The 18,525-nt window shown below is 47.5% G+C and overlaps 1 protein-coding gene across 1 annotated transcript in view; it reads left to right on the top strand.

The window, feature by feature from the left end:
• The window catches only part of BAZ1B (bromodomain adjacent to zinc finger domain 1B), a 49,096-nt gene that overhangs the window by 28,419 nt on the left and 2,152 nt on the right, over nucleotides 1–18,525 (top strand). Inside the window, exons 11-18 of the mRNA XM_031060390.1 lie at nucleotides 4,503–4,601; nucleotides 5,018–5,195; nucleotides 5,641–5,826; nucleotides 9,890–10,037; nucleotides 11,504–11,651; nucleotides 13,826–13,944; nucleotides 16,145–16,293; nucleotides 17,946–18,049. Coding sequence (XP_030916250.1) covers nucleotides 4,503–4,601; nucleotides 5,018–5,195; nucleotides 5,641–5,826; nucleotides 9,890–10,037; nucleotides 11,504–11,651; nucleotides 13,826–13,944; nucleotides 16,145–16,293; nucleotides 17,946–18,049 — 1,131 coding nt within the window. The remainder of the gene's footprint in view (nucleotides 1–4,502; nucleotides 4,602–5,017; nucleotides 5,196–5,640; nucleotides 5,827–9,889; nucleotides 10,038–11,503; nucleotides 11,652–13,825; nucleotides 13,945–16,144; nucleotides 16,294–17,945; nucleotides 18,050–18,525) is intronic.

Here is an 18,525-nt window from a genome sequence, read left to right as displayed (position 1 = left end):
CAGTAATGCTGGAGGAAACTGGGGAAGTCTCCTAAAGAGGTTTTCTTTGATAGAGAAAAGAGGGATCAGAAAATAAAAGTAGCAAATGGCTGTTTTGAAATGGAGAGGAAAGTGCTGCAGCTGAGGTACACAACTGGCTGCTACCAACTGCTGTGGATCTGTAAATTGCACCTGTTCAAAGCACCAGTGGACAAACTGCTGAGAGGGGAGTTCATTGAGGCGTAGGAAGCGCAAAGGTAATTGTCCTGGCACACAGAGGAGTCCTCAAACCAGCAGATGCTGCAGCCTGGAGGAGTAGATTGAAGAATTGTCACTGCATACCTGCTCTGCCTTTTGGCCACTCAGACATCAGACACTGAGCTGGGTGGGGGGGTTGGCCTGGCTGTTATGCCACAGTGTCCTTAATTTGTGTTCTTTCTTGTCCCTGCTAGGAAGGACTTTTAAGTGCTGACAGTCACAGCACTTGCTGGTTTTTTACAAGGGTCTCGTGCCGTGTGCAGTCTTCTGCCAGGCAGAGGCAACGGTGCAGGTGGAAATCTGAGCCAGGCATGGGCCTTGAGCAGGGGCACAGAGGCAGCTTCTCAAAAGACACATAACCCCTTCTAATTGAGTGCTGTGGTGACTGCCTCTCCCTGAGAGATAGGGCATCCAAAGCCCTATTGCAGCTAAGCAATAAGGTCTCTCAGCTGAAAGGCTTTTCCTTAAAGATCTGGAGCTCCTTAGGGTTTGTTTGCTAAGTACCTGTCTGACACCTGCCACCACTTACATGTAAGCATCCACAGAAAGCCAAGTGACAGGCTGGGAGCTGTTACTTCAGGGGATAGCCAGGAGCTAGAACTTTCCTCTGAGGAAATCCATATTCCTATTCCTGTATTTTCCTTTGGGGCCATTGCCATTGATCTCAAGGACTGCTCTGAGCATAAATGGTTATGGAAGAGTCTTTTCCTTGGCTGCTTTTTGCACGTTATCCTTGGACGCCATGAGGAGCTCTGAGCCCACACTGAAGTCCTTGGATATCTCTGTTGTTTGGATACAAGGACTTGTCCAGCTATAATGTGTAATTTTTGCATGTGCATAGGAAGTTTCATTTCTTTGTGTTCTGCTTTAGGTCATGCTGTTTGTCTCTTTTCCTAGTGGTATGTGGGACGTGGGATTGAGTAGCCTCAGAGTGCATATAAAGGATCTTTAGCTTTACCCTTTTATCCTTTAGAGTGATGGGACTGTGAAATTAAAAACTAAACTAACTCTGTTAAGTTGTATTTTCACAGTTCTGCCCCTTTTCCCTTTGAGGATGGGAGCTGGTAGGGCACTAATAAAGGGAGAAATAGATTAATACTTCTATCAAGGGTTACATAAATAATATCTCACAGAAGTAGTTCTGCTGTCGGTACTTTGTTGCAGAAAAGAAAAGGGTCCAGTGTTCAAGTACTAGTTCAGTGCTGCTAAAAGTGCAGCATCATAAACACTTGGTTACTTCTGCCTTCTTCAGACAGATGGACCACTCTCTCTGTTCAGCTTGTGCTCCACTTTCACAGATGTTGATCCTTATTAAAAAATCTCCTTGTTCTGGGCACATAGGCTCTGAAGAAGTCTCTGTCCGTGCCATAGTGCTTGTGAGCTGTGTACTATCCTGCACGAGCTATGGGGGAATCACAGCCTTGGCAGGATATTAGCATGCAGGAGACTTCTTGCTCATCCTGGTCAGAAAGGGGTTGAATTTTGGAAACATTGGCATCTCTGCAGAGTAACTGTCGTTGTTCTTCATCTGTTAGGAATTCAGCATGGTATGGTGGGTCCCCTCAGAAGACAATTTGAGTTAACTATGAGTGGGTGCTGACAGACTCCCTTTTCTTGCCTATATTCTACAAATGGAGTTCCTCTGTTTCCAGCAACCCTCCAAAGCAGGTAGTGGTCCTGGGCTCCTCCAGCTGTTGTTCTCTCAATTTTGTTGTTCCTTAGGCCAGGTTTTAGATCTTTCTGTGGTCCCTTGCATCCTGTAGCCTGAAAACAGGTAGGAATATTCAGCCTGAGTGAATACTGAGAGCTCCTTTTGACTTGATGCTTGTGCTGTTTGTGCCTTCTGTTCTGGTTGCTGACCAGTCTGTTGGCTTATGCTGCCAGAAATGTCAGGAGAGAATCTAGGCTGTTCTTTGTGAATGCAGGAAGCCCAGATACCAGTCAGGATTTTCCCCTCATATATAAATTTGAAGACCCCCACCTGGTCTTGACTTTCCCAAAGGGATCTTTCCCATCCCTCTGGAGTGTGTGATTAACCTGTGTCAGGCAACATGAAGGGCACCAACTGTTTTACCATCCCTCTCTGCAAGACTCACTTTTCTTCCCCATTTAAAATGCCAGCCCTGTCTTATCGTGTCAGTGCTCCCAGCCTGGAAGTGGTTGAGCTCCAGCTGGATGTGCAGGTAGTTCCTACAGGTAGGGCATGCCTGGAGCTAGTTTGGGAAGCAGGAGCTGTGGCTGCACAGAGCAGAAAGGGGTCACTAATCAAATTAACATGATGTCTCTGATATGTTTGTATTTTGTAGATCAGGCTTAGGTTCAGGCTTGAGTTCAGGCTTAAGTAGATCAGTTCCCTGTCCCAGAAATCCCAGTTCTTACTCTCAGGGTGAACTGGGAAGATTTAAGTACCTGTTGCAGATGTTCTTCCTTCCCTGTTCCATGTCCTTTTCATCAGGAACAAAGTTGTACCGAGGCTTAACTCTGGCTTTCTTAAAAGGGTGGGAGCTGTTTTCTGCAGCTGCCCAGCAGCCTGTGTTGTCTTCCCCCAAAATACTGGAGAATAGAAACCCTACATGATGACTGTTTCCAGAACTCTTTCCTTTTTACAGTGTGACAGAACAGTGCAGTGAGTGCCCCCCTTTAATTTGTCTCCATGGGAGAAAACAGGGAAAGCTCAGGCATTGTCATCTTGAATATTTGTCTAGCTGGATTCCATGGTGTATCACCAGCAGTGTCTGATGCTGTTTTGTTATGACCTGGACAACCCATCTCAAGGTGTCTTGGAAATACTTCTGTGCTGAGTATCTGTAGAGCAGATGGTTTGGCGTATGGATTATGCCATTCCCCAGTGGTGACAGATTCTAGTACGTGAAGGATATCTCAAGCTGCTCTGTCCTATTCTTCAGGGAGAGGTGCAGAGAGTATGGTACCCAAAGGTTTTAATCTTGGGGTACAGAGTGAAGATGCTCCACCGGGTCCGATGTACTGAAGATGACTGACTTGAGGACATCCTGCTTCCATTGTTGAGCAATCAATCCTATGTTCTATTAAGAGTAATGAATTTCCTAGCTGAATGCAAATTGTGAGGCTATTACCCTAGTAGGACCATACATAGAATTATTAAGTACTTTCTGATATAGTATTTAGTAAGTATTTCTGCCAGAAAAATAAGCATTGTGGAGATTGGTATTACAAGAAGAGCCACAGTGATATCTTTCTCTAGTTGTTGCTTGACTCATCTGAGCTCGTGCCCAAGAAGAAAGATTAGATCTGGAATCTTCTGGTAAGGATCATAGAGTGGTCCTTTGCAGTTGTTTCCAAATGAGGTTGATTCTCCTATTTCCTGTCTTCCCTCTTCTGATGAGCAATTCTCTAATAGAAGATAGGGAATTAGTCATATTTTCTGTAAATGACCTCTGAAGCTTGAGTTGAGTCCACATCCCATCACATAAAGAGTCTCCATGGTTTCCTAGAATAGAATTGGAAAGAAAAGAGGGAAAGCACGGAATCTCATTTAAATGTACAACCCAGCATGCAAACATGATTGTACTTTGGAATTGAAGAATATCTTGATTTAGGGAACTCTGTAAAAGTAGTTCTCCTTTTAGATTGGACTAAGTGCTGATGGCCACTGCTGTCTTCAAGGATTCCTGAGCAAGAAGGTTTCAAGCTGATCAGTATGGTTTTCAGATTCTGCACTTGGGCTTTCCAGTTTGGGCAAGCTTAGAGAGGAGGACTTACGCACTTGCAGAGACAGAGCCTGCACAGGCACACATCTCCAGCAGCAGAAGTTGTGGGATCAGCCAGGACATCTCCTTTTTAATCTGGGGATTTCTGTTTAATGAAAGAAAATAATATTAAATTGCCATGCTGTCAGTGCATAGTATGTTTGTCTTTTCTAGTACATCTAACACAACATTCAGATCACGTAACTCCAGAGTATCCTTGGGATAGACAACTAAATTCAAATGTCAATGTTTTAATAAACTTAATGGGGAAAATACATCTATAAACCAGCTTTGTGTTTATTTTGATTCTGTTTTTCTTACTCTGGCATTGGCTACATTTGGGGACCTTGAAACGAAGCCATCCTGAGTCAGAATTCTTCTACCAGCATTCCTGGAATGTTTCACCTTGCTCCATGGCATCAGGATATAGGTTACCTCTTATCCCTACCTGCTGATCCTTGGGAACTATTTAGAAGAAGAAATTGTATCATCACAGAGATACCCTAGGTGGTCTAGGTGCATTTTTTTGTCTTTCAGGTTTCTCTGTGACAGTCAGAAGGATTTGGATGAACTGCTGGTTTGCCTGCACCCCCAAGGAGTAAGGGAGAGCCAGCTCAAGGAGCGCTTGGAGAAAAAGTGAGCCTACTCTTTCTTTTTCTTATGTGTGCCTTCTCCAAGTCAGAGCAAGTCCTTGGCACAGCAATCCTTGCCGTTCCTGGGGCAGCATCCCAGGCTGGGCTTTGATTATTCCTGTGCTGAAGAGGCAGGACATTCAGGTTGAGCAATTGCTGGTTTTCTTGGGCAGATTCTTGATAAATAACACTCTGAGCAGTGAGAAAGTTCTGCCAGTCTTTAAATTCCTCCTTGAAACCAGGAACAAAGGCAGTGCTGGTTGCTCTGAGCCAGATTTGCCACGTGCTTTCATGTGTCTTTCAAAGAACATTCTGCACTGGTGGAGCTCATAGCTCTCACTGAAGACCATTGTCCCAGAGCCTGCTCTGCTCCCAGGGCAGTGCTCTGCCTGTACTCAGAGGTTGTGTTTGATTTTCCAGGTATCAGGACATCACACATTCCATCCATTTGGCTCGGAAACAGAACTTGGGCCTCAAATCTTGTGATGGCAACCAGGAACTGCTGAACTACCTCCGGAGTGATCTGATTGAGGTTGCAACACGGCTGCAGAAGGGAGGCCTGGGATATGTTGATGTGACACCAGAATATGAAGCAAAAGTGAGTGAACAGGCAAAGTACTGAACAAGACAAGTGTGAGATGATACTTTCTGTGGAAGGTCTTTGGTCTTTTGTTCTCCTCAGACAAGACGAGCAGGAAATCAGTTTTCTCATTTGTCCTTTAAACAATTATTTCAAGATTACACAGCTGATGGCTTGAGGTGTAGGCAGGTCGTAATGTTGGAGCTGAGTTTCCTGTTCAATTGTCCTGATTCCATATTCTCATGACAGGCTTCTTTATGGAGCAGAACTCCCTAGCTGATTTTTATCTTCTATATCAAAGCCAGCGTGTCTGGTTGAGACAGCAGCAATATGCTGGTTCCATAACCAGGTGTGTCAGGTAACCACACTGCATTAGGTACCACGGGTGTCCATTTGTAGATGCACTTCAAGCAGCAAAGAGAGTAATATCCAGCTGTTATGGGGTCATGTGCTCTTCCAACAGGTGTACTCCCTGGAGAGCCTAAAGGATTTTGGAGAGTGTGTGATTGCACTCCAGGCTGGTGTTGTTAAGAAGTTTCTGCAAGGTTTCATGGCCCCTAAGCAGAAGAGAAGGAAACACCAAGGAGACGATTACATTGCCAGGGCGGACGAGATAGATGAAGACAAGAAAATGGCAGAAGAAGCCAAGGTATTGTTCACCTCAGCGCTCTGTTTCAGTCTTGCAGTAGAACTCTTTGAGCAGTAGCAGTCCATTTCATGAGGTACTAAATCTTGAGGAACTTCCTCCCATTTCAGATTTGAAGTTGAGTGTATTTGGTGTTTATGGGGCCAGGTGTTGCCTGTTTATTTTGAGGAGTAAATGTATGGGGAAAGTAAAAATAATAGTGAGGAGATGCCTGTTTTTCTCTCTGTGAATAGGAAATGGGTCAAGTTCCTTCCATACAATTCTGCTTAAATAAAAGTATATTATAGAACATTTTCACAGAACTTAATAGGAGTTGTATCTGCCAGAGAGGACTGATGGTGCTTTGGTCCACAAAGAGAAGGAGAGACATGTTTGGGTTCTGGTGACTTCAAGGGGATGAGATTCAGGTAAATACCACATTAGGCAAAGGGAGATAAAAGTTGTTGGATGTGTGGGAGCACTTGGGGAGATGTCTGGGCAAGCCAGCCTCCAGGAGAAAAGCAGTATTGTGAGTCTAAATATGTATCCCTCCTAATAAAAGGGATAGAGAGGAGCTGCAGAGGGTTGGGAAGAGTACTGCAGACACTTACGCTGCACCAGTGTGAAACTAGAGGTACTAGACTTCAGGGGTAGTTTCTGTATACTTAGTTGAACAGGACATTAACGCCCTGTGACAAGACTTTTCCCCACTGTCCTCAGCTCTGCCCTGACTGATCACTGACTTCAGCAGAGGCAACAATATCAGAATTGGATCAGCAGAAGTACTTGAAAGTCCCAACTTAAAAAAATAAATTATATTTCTTCACCTGTGTTTACCTGCAGGGAGCAGGCAAGAAAGGTGGAGAGAAACTAATTTACAAGAGCATGTAGTGACAGGACAAGGGGAAATGACTTCACACTGATAGAGGGTGGGGTGAGAGTGGATATTGGGAAGAAATTATTTCCTGTAAGAGTGGTGAGGCCCTGGTACAGGTTGCCCAGAGAAGCTGTGGCTGCCCCATCCCTGGAAGTGTTCCAGGCCAGGTTGGATGGGGCTTGAAGCAACCTAATCTAGTGGTAGGTATCTTTGCCTATGGCAGGGGAGGTTGAAACGAGACAAGCTTTAAAGTCCCTTCCAACACAAACCTTTTTGGGAATCCGTGACTGAGGCTAGAGGTAGGTTTTTTGCTGTGAATCTGTGGGGCTTTTTTTAAAGCTCCTGTCACTATATGCTGAATGCTTGTTTGAACATCAGGTCTTTGCTGAGCTGTGCTATTGCTGTGTTAGCAGGATAATTTGGATCGGTGCTAGAAATTTTCACATTCCTCAGTTGTCCTGAAGTATTTAAACTTTGCTAATTTTAAATCTTTCATCCTAAGTGCAAGGGTAATGGGAGGATGCTGTCTCCTGAAAGCTCGCAGCAAAATTGAGTGCTGTAAAATCGGTGAGGTCTGAGGCAGAAAGGACTTGGATCAGCACAGTTCCTCTTTCTACAGCAGCACCATATTGTGCCTTACTCCAGTTTGCCTTAGGGCTGTAACCCTGAAGGCTGTACCTATAGGGCATACTCAAGGTAGCATCAGATTTACTACAACACAATCCCAATATGTGATTGTGCAGGTCTCCCCCCTCGCAAGCACTGGCTTTAGTGTCATGCCAATCTCTCTGGAGCATTTATTTATGCACTGCAGTGCTTACTATCTCGTTCAGGCTTTTCTAGACCTTTGTGGTGGTACAAGCAATGTTCAACTTTCTTGGGGGTGTTGGTTGCTTTGTTTGGTTTGGCAATTCTTTTTAACCTCAGTTTATCTGGAATAAGCTTTCTTTTTGCCAAAGCAGAAAGCCTTTACAGATGACCTTGAAAGAGCAGCCTACTTCTTAGATACAGTTATCTGAGGAAAGTCCCTGACTGCCAGGCTGACTGTTCTGAAGAAATATCTCCTGCATAGGCTAGGAATTATGAAGCCTTTTGAGCCAGAACTGCACTGAGAGCACACAGGAGGTAAAATACAGCATAGCCACACTGGAAAACACACTCTATGTACTTCCAGACTTTAGAGGAAGAATTGCAACCCTGTGGTATGGGTATGTCTCATTTTCCCTGTGAGAAACAAGTTATGGCTTAACAGGCACCTGTTTGCTGACATAATTGTCTGTATTAAGGGTTCCTGCTGGCTCAGCTGCATTGCTGGAGCTCACGCTGCTGAGTGGCAAAGGATTGCAGTGAGACCTGGCTTTTGCAGCTGTTCCTAAAAATCAGGCTGGTGTCTCTGTTGATGAAAATATTCCCATTTCTAGTGGCAGTAGCATGCTGGACTGTCCCAGAACAGGACTTCTTTGCAGCATGACACTGCATCACTACAGCATGAGCAGAGTGAAGAACATGGGTGGGTTACCGCCCCTGTGACCTGCGTTCAGTAGTCTGTGCAAGGGGAGAGTCAGTCTGCACCTGCAGACAGTCCCTCGAAGAGCAGCTTCACAACCAAGCAATTCCAGTTTCAGCTGTTCCAAGGGGTTTCAGCTCAGGGTCCCGGGTGAGAGCCTTTGTATCCGGAGGCTTGTCTACCTTTACCAAAGATGGTGTTGTCTGTCACTCTGAGGTTGACATGTGACTGAGGACTTGTTCTTTTATTCTGGGAGTTGCTTTTTGGTTTTTTTCCCTGCTCAGTTGCTCCTATCCAATAAGGAGGGGGATTTAAGTAACTTCCTCTAGTCTCCCATTTTGCCTTGTTGGCAGCTGGAACTCCCTTGGTACTGGTGCTGCTCAAATGCCACAGTCTCCTGATGCTTGGGAGGCAAGGCTAGAAATTTGTTAAATTCCACAGACCTGGGGAGAAACATCTCAGCAAAGCTTGCCAACAGCTTTTGCAGATTTCTCTTGGCCCAGCATGTTAACAGCAAAACCCTTGGAAAATCAGTTGTACTATATGCAAAGCACCTCAACAATGTTCTGCAAAGAAAGAGCGCAGAGCTGTGTAGCCTCCACAGTGGGCTGGGCAGCTTTACATTTGTCTCTGGTGATTCTCCAGAATCCACACCAGCAACGGCAGTAGGGATGTTGGCATTTCAGAACAGTTTGTGTGTTTTTCCAAGCATCTAATATATGCTGCACTTCCTCAAATTCAGTCAGAGGAGAATGTGCAACTCTGCAAAACTCCAAGTTTTGTTTGGCTCCCAAATTGCTGTCAGCTGCAGAGTTTAGATTTTCCCATCTGACAATTCACTGTTTGTTTTTTCGTTCTCCTGGGGTAGAAGAACATAAACTAAAGGCCTGTTATGTCCCTGTCATGTCTGGCCCATCACCTCACTGTTGTAGAGCACAAGATTACCATTGGAGAGGGACATGGCTCTGGATAACTTCTGTCCTGCTGCATTTCGGGTTTATCAAAATAGTATTTCCAAACCACCTGAGCTGGGTGTATGGTTTCCCATTGTTCTGTGCTGACCCTGGCAGCTGCCGTGGTGCGAGGCTCAGTTTTGATGCTGTCATCCTCATCACCAGTTTCTGGGATTTCAGATGAACTGAGGCCATAGTGTCTCAGGGAAGCAGCTGGTTTCATATTTGGCTGTCCAAATACCTGTGCAGTGTGATTGTAGCTGGTGGCACTGGGTTCCCTGTGCCACCTGAGCAGCTCAGGGACTGCACGGGTGTTGCTGCGGTCCAGGTGCCTGTGTGGTACCCACTGGAGGGCAGCACCGGTCGCTTCAGCCCTCCTTCCACTATGATTGCCAGCTGTTCTACAGTTTTCCTCCCACATTTTACAGTGCTAGATTTCTGCCTTTTATTTTCTTAGCCTGCTGATTATTTGGGTTAGACCTTCAGAGCAAGAATTTAGTGGAGTTCACACAGATTGATTCAACCTGACTGTGAAATGCAAATCAGTTGACTGTTAGGAACAAACTGTCTGATCCTGGGAGACTGGATATGGATAAACCACAACCAGAGCTGCTGAGGTAACACAGAAGGAAAGAAATATCAGAGTTGAGCTTTGGTTAGGAAGGTTCCCAGCTAAGGGATATAAAAATATCTTTAGACTGAAGGGATCTGTGTCTGTGCATTGCTGTAAGATGTTAGGTCTGTCTGCAGGTTGCTTCAGCCATGGAGAAATGGAAGACAGCAATCCGTGAGGCCCAGACCTTCTCTCGTATGCATGTACTGCTGGGGATGCTGGATGCCTGTATCAAGTGGGATATGTCAGCAGAGAATGCCAGATGCAAAGTGTGTCGCAAGAAAGGTACGCATTCTTGCCCACAGAATTCCTGCCTGTGCAACAATTGGATGCTGTCACCTCTCTGCTGTGCTTAGGTGATGTGTCCTTGTAGTTTGTCACTCTGACTATGGCTGTATTTTAAGTTCTGAATGTCAGGATTTACAGTCAGCAGCATTGATCTCTCAAAAACATTTGACCCTGACTCCAGTAAACCATTCTTATGTAGCCAGTATTACAGAGCTGCTATCGCCTGGATATTTAGGGTACTTGGACAAAAGGCATCTGCAAATCCTTCTGGGAATATTTGTGCAACTGTCCATTCCCTAGTTTCATTTTTGGAATGGTCTTTGGATCTCTGAGCCTTGTCAGTTAATCCTGTCTTTTAGAGAAGGAGCAAGCAAGGAGGGGTTGGGAAGGTTATTATGGGGAAAGCAAGGTGGGATATTGCTGCTCTGATGCCAGAGTGGGAGCAGAACTACTCAATGAGCTGGGGAGGTAACCAGACAGGTGATGAGGGTATACTTTCTCTGTGTGCACTGTAGAATGAAGGTGGAGGGCAAAGTAGAAGGGGTGTCAGCGGAGATTGGTTGCTGGTATTTGTTCTGCCATAACCTCATCTGTTGGACGGGAGCCTGGAGGAAAGAGCTTGGTGGTACATTCTGCCTCATCACTTTTATATTTGCTGAAACTAGTGGAAAATGAGGGCAGGCAGAGCTCGAGGGACTGCTGGGCAACTTTTGTTTACCACAAGGCTAGCCATCCATCCCTTCAGAGAGGTAAGGGCTGAACTGGTGCAAAATCTGCCTTCACTGCAGAACCTCAGGGGTTTGCCAAACCAGTGCCAAAACTACCCTACCTGCTGCTGAGAGGAGTTTCTAGGCAAAAGTAAAGGGGGGGGCTCACTTGAGGCTAACACAATGGTTTCACAGAAGCTAAGAACTGAGATGTTAGAGAAAGACAAGCTGGCAAGCCCTCTGCACTTTCTTTTTCCACTTCAGTAAAGGAAAGCTGGCTCAGGATTATTTCCCTGTTTCCCTTCATCAGTGGGAGGCACAAAGAGACTAGTCCTGCTGCATACTGATTTTCAGTGTAGCCTTGTCACCCCGAGTGGAAAGAAGATACCATGTAGGTTAACCAGACTGAACACAGAACAAGAATAGCTCCATTTTTAGCTTACAGCTCTGGGGCCCTGATTGCCGCACACTTTCCCCATGTTTGCCTGAGTGGAACCTCTTTGGCAGATTTCTATCTTTGCAGGGCGAGAGACTTTGCATTGGTTTTGTTTGTTTTTAAATGCTGCTATTCATAAATACAGTGGCGGGACAGAAAGAAGGATCCCCAAGGAAGGTCATCAGAGAAAGGGTCCATGCCCTCAGAGGGGACTCTGCATCTTATTCTTGCTTAATCCTGCCCTCCAGCACTGCAGCAGCTTCTACCTCTCGGGTTGACTGAGGCTGTGGCTTTGTTACAAGTGAGCTGCCCTTTCCTAGGTGAAGATGACAAGCTGATCCTGTGTGATGAGTGTAACAAGGCCTTCCACCTGTTCTGCCTGCGGCCAGCACTCTATGAGATCCCAGATGGGGAATGGCAGTGCCCAGCGTGCCAGCCTTCAACAGCCCGGCGCAGCTCACGAAGCAGGTGAATGACCCTTCCTGCCCATAGCCTTGTCACAGCACAGTCCTGAGCCTCTTTACACAAGACCCAAACCTGCCTGGAGCAAAGCCCCTTCAGAAAGTTTGAAATCACCCAGTTAAAGCAGCACTGAAACAGAAGAAAAGCAGTTTCAGTAGCACGCATGTGTTGTAGTGATTGATTACAAGTTCATACGTTTTAGTAAATAACTTGGGTTTGGAAATGAAAACATAGGCAAAACCAAAATCCCACCAAAATCAGTTGCATTAAGAGTTGTTGTTTCCTTTGAGCATGTGGTTGGGTTATTTCTTCATGTAGCTGGTGGCTTCAATTCTGTGGGTCCCTGGGCTGGGTTACTGCAGTGTTCTTTTAAGCTAGAGCAGACATTACTCCAGGCTGCAGCTCAATCCCTACTCTGCTAAGACAAGTCAAAGTGCCGTGCTAATGGTTTTCTTTCCCTGATAACCTTAGCAAAACAGGACCATCTTATAAAGTGACAAAGGGAATGTGGTTTGAGGAGGTGTGGCAAATATGAGTTGTTGTCTCCTGACAGCATGGGGTTAGATAGGTTTTTTAAGTTGCAAGCTGGAACTTAAGCATTTTGAGTGTCATTTGCTGGTGGTAACTGTGCTACATCTCCCCGTATATCAGTGAGCTGAGGCCGTCAAGTGGCACCTGATGCAGAAGCAGAGAGCAGATCCTCCCTGACAGAGGAGCAGCACAATAGAGTTGTGCCAGCCAGTACTGTGCAGGTGGTGGTATATGGCCTTAAAAGTATTACGTACTCCCTGGACAGCATTTTAAGAGTTCATCAGGCTTGTACAGAAATGACAGGGCTTAAAAGCAACTCTTGTAGCCTGAGTTCATAGTTACTTTGATGTGGCAGAGTCACCTGCAAGCTGCTCAGCTCCTGGCCCAGAGCCATCAGGTGGAGAACATCTGTTTTCTGCTTTCTGCTCTTGTCTTCTTGGCTGAGATAGGAACAGAATGTCAGCCTGGCAGATTCTTCACCCTCTGTGCTTTGGAAGCTTTATTCCTTTTATTGCTCAAGATCCTCTTTCTCCAGGGGATTTAGACTCCCACAGCAGCTTTGCCTGTGTCCCCTTTTGCTTGGGTATGTAGGTTTTTAATGGTCCAAATGAGACCCCACCAGCAGTGCTCCCTCTAGTTCTGGGATCCCCAGCACAGGAAGGACTTCAACCTGTTGGAGCAAGTCCAGAGGAGGCCACCTAGTTGATATGAGGGATAGAGCATCTCTGCAATTAGGGAAGGCTGAGAAAGTTTGGATTGTTCAGCCTGGAAAAGCAAAGGCTTTGGGGTGACCTAATTGCAGTCTTTTAATACCTGAAGGGAGCCTGCAAAAAAGATGGAGAGAGACTGTTTACAGGGGGAATGGCTTTCTTGACATTGTCCCTTGACAGAAGGCAGGGTTAAATTGGATATTGATTGGGAAGGTATTCTTCCCTTTGAGGGTGATGAAGCCCTGGCACAGATTGCCCAAAGAAGCTGTGATTGCCCCATCTCTGGAAGTGATGGAGCTTGGAGTGACCTGCTCGAAGTGCTGAAGTGTCCCCTGCCCATGGCAGGGGGACTGAAGCAAGTTGAGCTTTAAGGGCCCTTCTAACCCAAACCATTCTGTGATTCTATGAATGATTGAACAGACACAGATGAGAAGCCAGAATGTGCTGGCCAGGGAGTCTGCGTGGCTTCTGACTTCAGCACTTGAGGAGCCTGACATTCTGTTCACCAATTTGTTTCCCATAGTGTAAGGAAACCAATCTATTTCCTTAAGTGTAGGGAAAATATTCCAGCAGGAAAAAGAGCCCCTCTTGAAACTCTTTAGGCCTGGTCTGCAGACCTGGGCAAATAGCAAATCGTCCTCTCAGGGAGGAGTAATTACACAGCAATCACAGTCTTATAATCCCTGGCCCTGTGGTCATGGTGCCTAGAATACCAAAAAATACCATGATTCAGCTCTTGGGAATTTTCAGTCTTAATTTTTAGTTGAGGAAGTGCCCTTTGAGCTATAGCTATAACTTGATATTCTAGAATACAGCAAGCTGCTTTTGGCTGAGCCTGGTGTTTGTTGTACAGTCCAAACAGTACCAGGCCCCCAGGGCCACTGATGCTCTGATGCTCAGGCTCTTGTACCACAAACACATACACCTGCCTTGTTCTAGGAACTATGCAGAGGATTCTGCTGAAGATGAAGGTGAAGATGGTGAGGAAGCTTCTGATGAACCAGATGCTGAGGAGGAAGAAGAGGAGGAAGAAGACTATGAAGTTGCTGGACTAAAATGTAAGGCTTTGACCATGTAGGGAAGTAACAGAAAATAGTAACCCTCCCGCCTTCAGTATCTGAAATACTGATCCTCTTTGGGACTTTCCTCATGCAGACCAGGTATAGGCCTGGGAGATGTCACAGGGAAAGGCTGTGGCTGTGCTGTGGTTACCTGGGGAGCTGGAGTAAACCCTTGGCCATTTGTGATGGGGTCAGCACTAGCAAAGATTGAAACTGCTCACTGCCCAGTCACTCCCTGGGGACACCGCTGTTCTGAGGGCTGAGAGGGGTCAGTAGAGACTGCAGTGGGCTGGGGGGGTCAGCAGGGCCTGCAGAGCGGTGGGATTGTCAGTCTCTGTGCCTACCAGATTTGTTGTACACTGGAAACTGTTTAATTGCTTATGGGAGCTCTCACTAGAGCCCCCTTCTCCTTTCTTTTTCCCACCCGTTCTTAACCCCTTGAGTGCAGGACTTCTAGTGATTTGGCAAGGAGGCATTTTGAAATAGGAAGACTAGCACTTCCTCTCTTTATTCCAGTTAGAAGGCACAGTGCTCCAGGTGTAGTGTGGCCTGGACCACCAGCACCCTTTGATTGCATACAGAGACCAGTTGGGATGCTCCCGGAGCAGCTGGGAGGAATAAAAGACTGCTTTCTAGATTCTTCAATGTCTGCTTCTTCACCTAAACATATTTAGTATGTGCATCCACTTTGGTTTTAGGGGAGTTTGATTCAGTCTCAGTTGGACAACTTGCTGCACTGAAAAGTTCAGTCTGGGAATGACACACTGCCAGCATTTGCTTTCTGTCAAACTGTCCTTGACTGACATAACATTAAATACAGGTTGTCTTAAACAGGGCAGATGGAATCCAGAGGCTGGGACTCAGGCCAGGATGGAAACCCTCAAAAGAACACGGGATAATCCTCTGAGTCTTGATTCCCTTACTTTATTCTGGTTTCGGGGAGGCTCACTGATACCACGGCTGTGTGCACTGCTTGTTGACCTGTGGTGTATCCATGTCCGCATTTGGAGTGTGTTTAGCCTGTGTTGCATGGCCAAGGCAGGAGCTGAGCCAAGCTTTCCAAACAATGGCAAAAGAGGGTTACGGTCACTAAAAATAAAGTGCTAAATGCAACCCCTAGCTTTAGAGAGCATTAACATGGAAAGGTCACCATGGAAAACTTTTGTTTGAATAGAAAAATCACATTGATCCTTATGGCGTTTATCCTGAGGGATCTAACCTAGAATGTTGGATTGTCAGACATTTAGCACGTGCTGCACGCTTGACACACAAGCAGAGTGACAGCAGGTGGATGTCCTGCAGCCTTGCCACGTGCCCAGCATGATGATTTATGGGACAGGGCTGGATCAGAGGCTGCAGCTGAGGTATCCAGTGTGCTGGATACAGCTCAAGGACTTGGGATCAGGTGGAAGGGCTTGGACTTGGGAAGGCAAACACATTCTCCTCATACAGAGGGTCATGGGAGAAATATAAGACAAGGGTGTGCGTCAACATGCTTACATTGCCACCAGTGGGGAGCTCTGAGAGGCAGACTCACACAGGCAAGTGCATTTCTCTAGCATGTAATGTGGCAACCCCAAGTCTTGGGGAATAAAATCCCAGTTTCCCACTTGCAGCTCATGGAGCAGCTCCCAGCTGCAATAATTTGACACTTCCTCTGCGCACAGTTCCCTTCTCAGGGGACTTATCCCACTATGTGGGCCACTTGGAAAAGCACCCATCCCCAAAACTGTGAGGAGCAAAGGGGCAGTAGGAAACTGCGGAAACTCCCGATTTCTGCTCCCAGTGCTTTCAGAGGGTATGTTGCTGTTTTGAGACAACTGTCTGTCCTTGCATTGCTTTCCTGTCTTTCCCTCAAGCCTTGATGTGTTGGGGTCTCTTGGTGCTGCAGGCAGAGAGGTTTGCTGTGACCTGCAGTGGATGATCCAGGAGCTCCCAGGTTTCCCTCGGAGCTTGAGGATCTGCTGTGTGTGAGTACCCTTTTAGCAGCAGGCTGTTGCCAGCCATGGCCTCTTCAGGCAGGTGGTGATGACCCACAGATGCCCTCCGTAGAAGGTGTGAGAGTGTAGCTGAGATGAGGCTGGGTGGTCCCTGGGGTCACCAGCCTGAGTGAGGCTCAGCCTAGTGTGGGAAGCAAAGGGTGGTGTCTGCTCCCAGATGCACCCAGGCCTCTAAGCCCGTGGCTTATCTGTTTCAGTGAGGCCCAGGAAGGCAGCCCGGGGCAAGCAGGGCTCCATGTACTCCTTGAGGCAGGGAAGGCACCAGAGGAAGAAGCAGACGCTGCACCCTGTGCGGGGACCCCGGCAGCGCATGGCGCCTGTCAACGGTGCAGACATCGATGAGCTGGTAAGAGCCAAATTTCTCCCTGGAGACCACTCACATCGTGAGTTGTAAACCAAACAGGTGGCATGCTTCCTCCCATCCCTTCACAGAGAAGTACCCTGAAGCCTGGGTTGGGCTGGGTAAACAAAGAAGACATATCCTTAAGGGCCTGCTGCAGACAGAGCGCAGATATGTCAGGCATCCCTCCCCAGCCGCTTTCACACATTGTCCCCTGGAGCAGCAGGCAGCCTGCAGCTTGTTAAAGGTTTTTAAATAGTATCCATATGTCTCTGCAGAGAGGTGGGGGAACTGAGGGGGTCCCGGATGGCCAGAGAATTCCAGCAATGCTGGACCCTTGCTCCCTAGCCTTGGCCATTTTATGACAGTTGTTGTCTGTATGGTCACTCCCCAACTTCCAGGGCATAATTTGGCTGGTTTAGGTTTCGCTTGATATTTAAAGAATAAAACCATAGGCTCCTGCACAGAGCAGTCTGTGCGTGCTGGGTGGGGGGAGCTGCAGCGACTATCTTTGGGGAGCTCCACACCATAGGGGATACGTGAGGATACTCCAGCCCCACAGCCACATCACAACGCCCTGCAGATCTGCCATCTGTCCCGTGACCACCACTAGTGGTGCTGGTGAGTCCTGTCACTCTCCTTGCTCATGGACTGTGGGCTCACTGCTGCTTATGCTAGGTCTGGGGTACTGTGCTTGTGTTGTGTGCTGTACACTGGAGGGCAAGCAAGCCCTGCATAGACAGCCACAGCCAGCGCAGAGGGATATTCCAGTGGGGAAAATCTTACTGGAACAGTACATTGGCTCAGGGAGGAGGACTTTGTCATGATTTATCACTTGTCCTGGAAGAGACCGGAGCTGGGTCAGAATAGTGAGCACCCTCTGCTGTGGAGCCTTCCTGTCATTCAGTGTTTTCCTCAGCAGTGATGTACCACGAGCTGAGCTCTGGAAGCTATGGGGATGTCCCCATGCTGGGTGTGACCTGTTCTGGGTCCCTGGGCACATGAGTGACCTTGTGCTGAGCCTGCACAGGGATGACAGTGCTCAGGGCACCAGCTGCTCCTGGGATTTGAAATGGCACAGTCAGCTCTGCCAGGGCAGAACAGCAGCACAAGTGCTTCTCCATCTGCCTCGGGTTCTTCCTGCCACAAGCTCAAGAGAAGACAGGGAGAAGGAATTCACATTCTTCATTTGCTGGCATTTATTTTTTGGCTGCTTGTTGTGGCCATATTGTCTTTGAACTTATTTTGAAAAAGCCACCTGCTACCAGAGGAGAGCTGGGCAGTTTGTGAGCTCTTCCCACCAAGCTCCTGAATGGAGCTGCTGTCCTGAACCCAAGTGGCTGCCACATGTCATAATCACAGAATGGCCTGGCTTGGAAGGGGTCCTAAATGCATTGCATTCCAACCCCTCTGCCATGCACTGGGACACTTTCCACTAGACCAGGTTGCTCCAAGCCCTGTCCAACCTGTCATTGAACACTTGCAGGGATGGGGCAGCCACAGGTCCTCTGGGGAGCCAGTGCCAGCCCCTTGCCATGTTCAGAGGGAAGAAGTGTCCTGGCTGTGACAAGAACTAGCTCCTTTGGCCTCAGGGCTGTTAGCTGAACTCTGAAGCCTGTAGCAGTTCCCTCCTTTTACAACACCCTTTTTGTGGGCAGGTACTTCAGACAAAGAGGACAGCACGTCGCCAGAACCTTGAGCTGCAGAAGTGTGAGGAGATCCTCAGCAAGCTGATCAAATACCGCTTCAGCTGGCCCTTCAGGTGAGGGCAAGTGGCGTCTTCCTCCTCTGTGGGCAGGACTGGCCACAGGCTGTGTGGGGATGTGGGCTGGCTGTGGTGCAGTCCTGCCAGATCCACTTGAGAAACTTAGGGCTCCAAAAGCAAGACATATCTGGGAAGAAGCTGCTCTAGAAGAAACCACCATGTTCTCAGTCTTCTGCTGGACTGAAGACATGGTGCCCTTCTGAGGTGGCAGGCAAGGGGCTAATGCAGGAGGTAGGTGTTTTCTACTGCCCCCAGGATTTTTGGAGCACTGAGGTGCTGTGACTGAGGGAAGCTTCCCTCATGGACCTTCCCCATGCCTGAACCAGCTCCCTGGGCCCCTGTGCTTCCCATTCCCGTGCCATAGGGCTGATGTATCTGTAACATTGTAGTGCTTGGGCTTGTTGCACCACCGTGGGGCTGCAGGTCAGGAGTGCCACAGGGGCAAAGGGGTGGCGGGACCCCGCTTCTCTGCA

Source organism: Geospiza fortis, unplaced genomic scaffold (genome assembly GCF_000277835.1).
Source record: "Geospiza fortis unplaced genomic scaffold, GeoFor_1.0 scaffold59, whole genome shotgun sequence".
Lineage (NCBI taxonomy): Eukaryota > Metazoa > Chordata > Aves > Passeriformes > Thraupidae > Geospiza > Geospiza fortis.
Note: the sequence above shows the minus strand (reverse complement) of the source record. Positions and strands in the feature narration are given on the sequence as shown.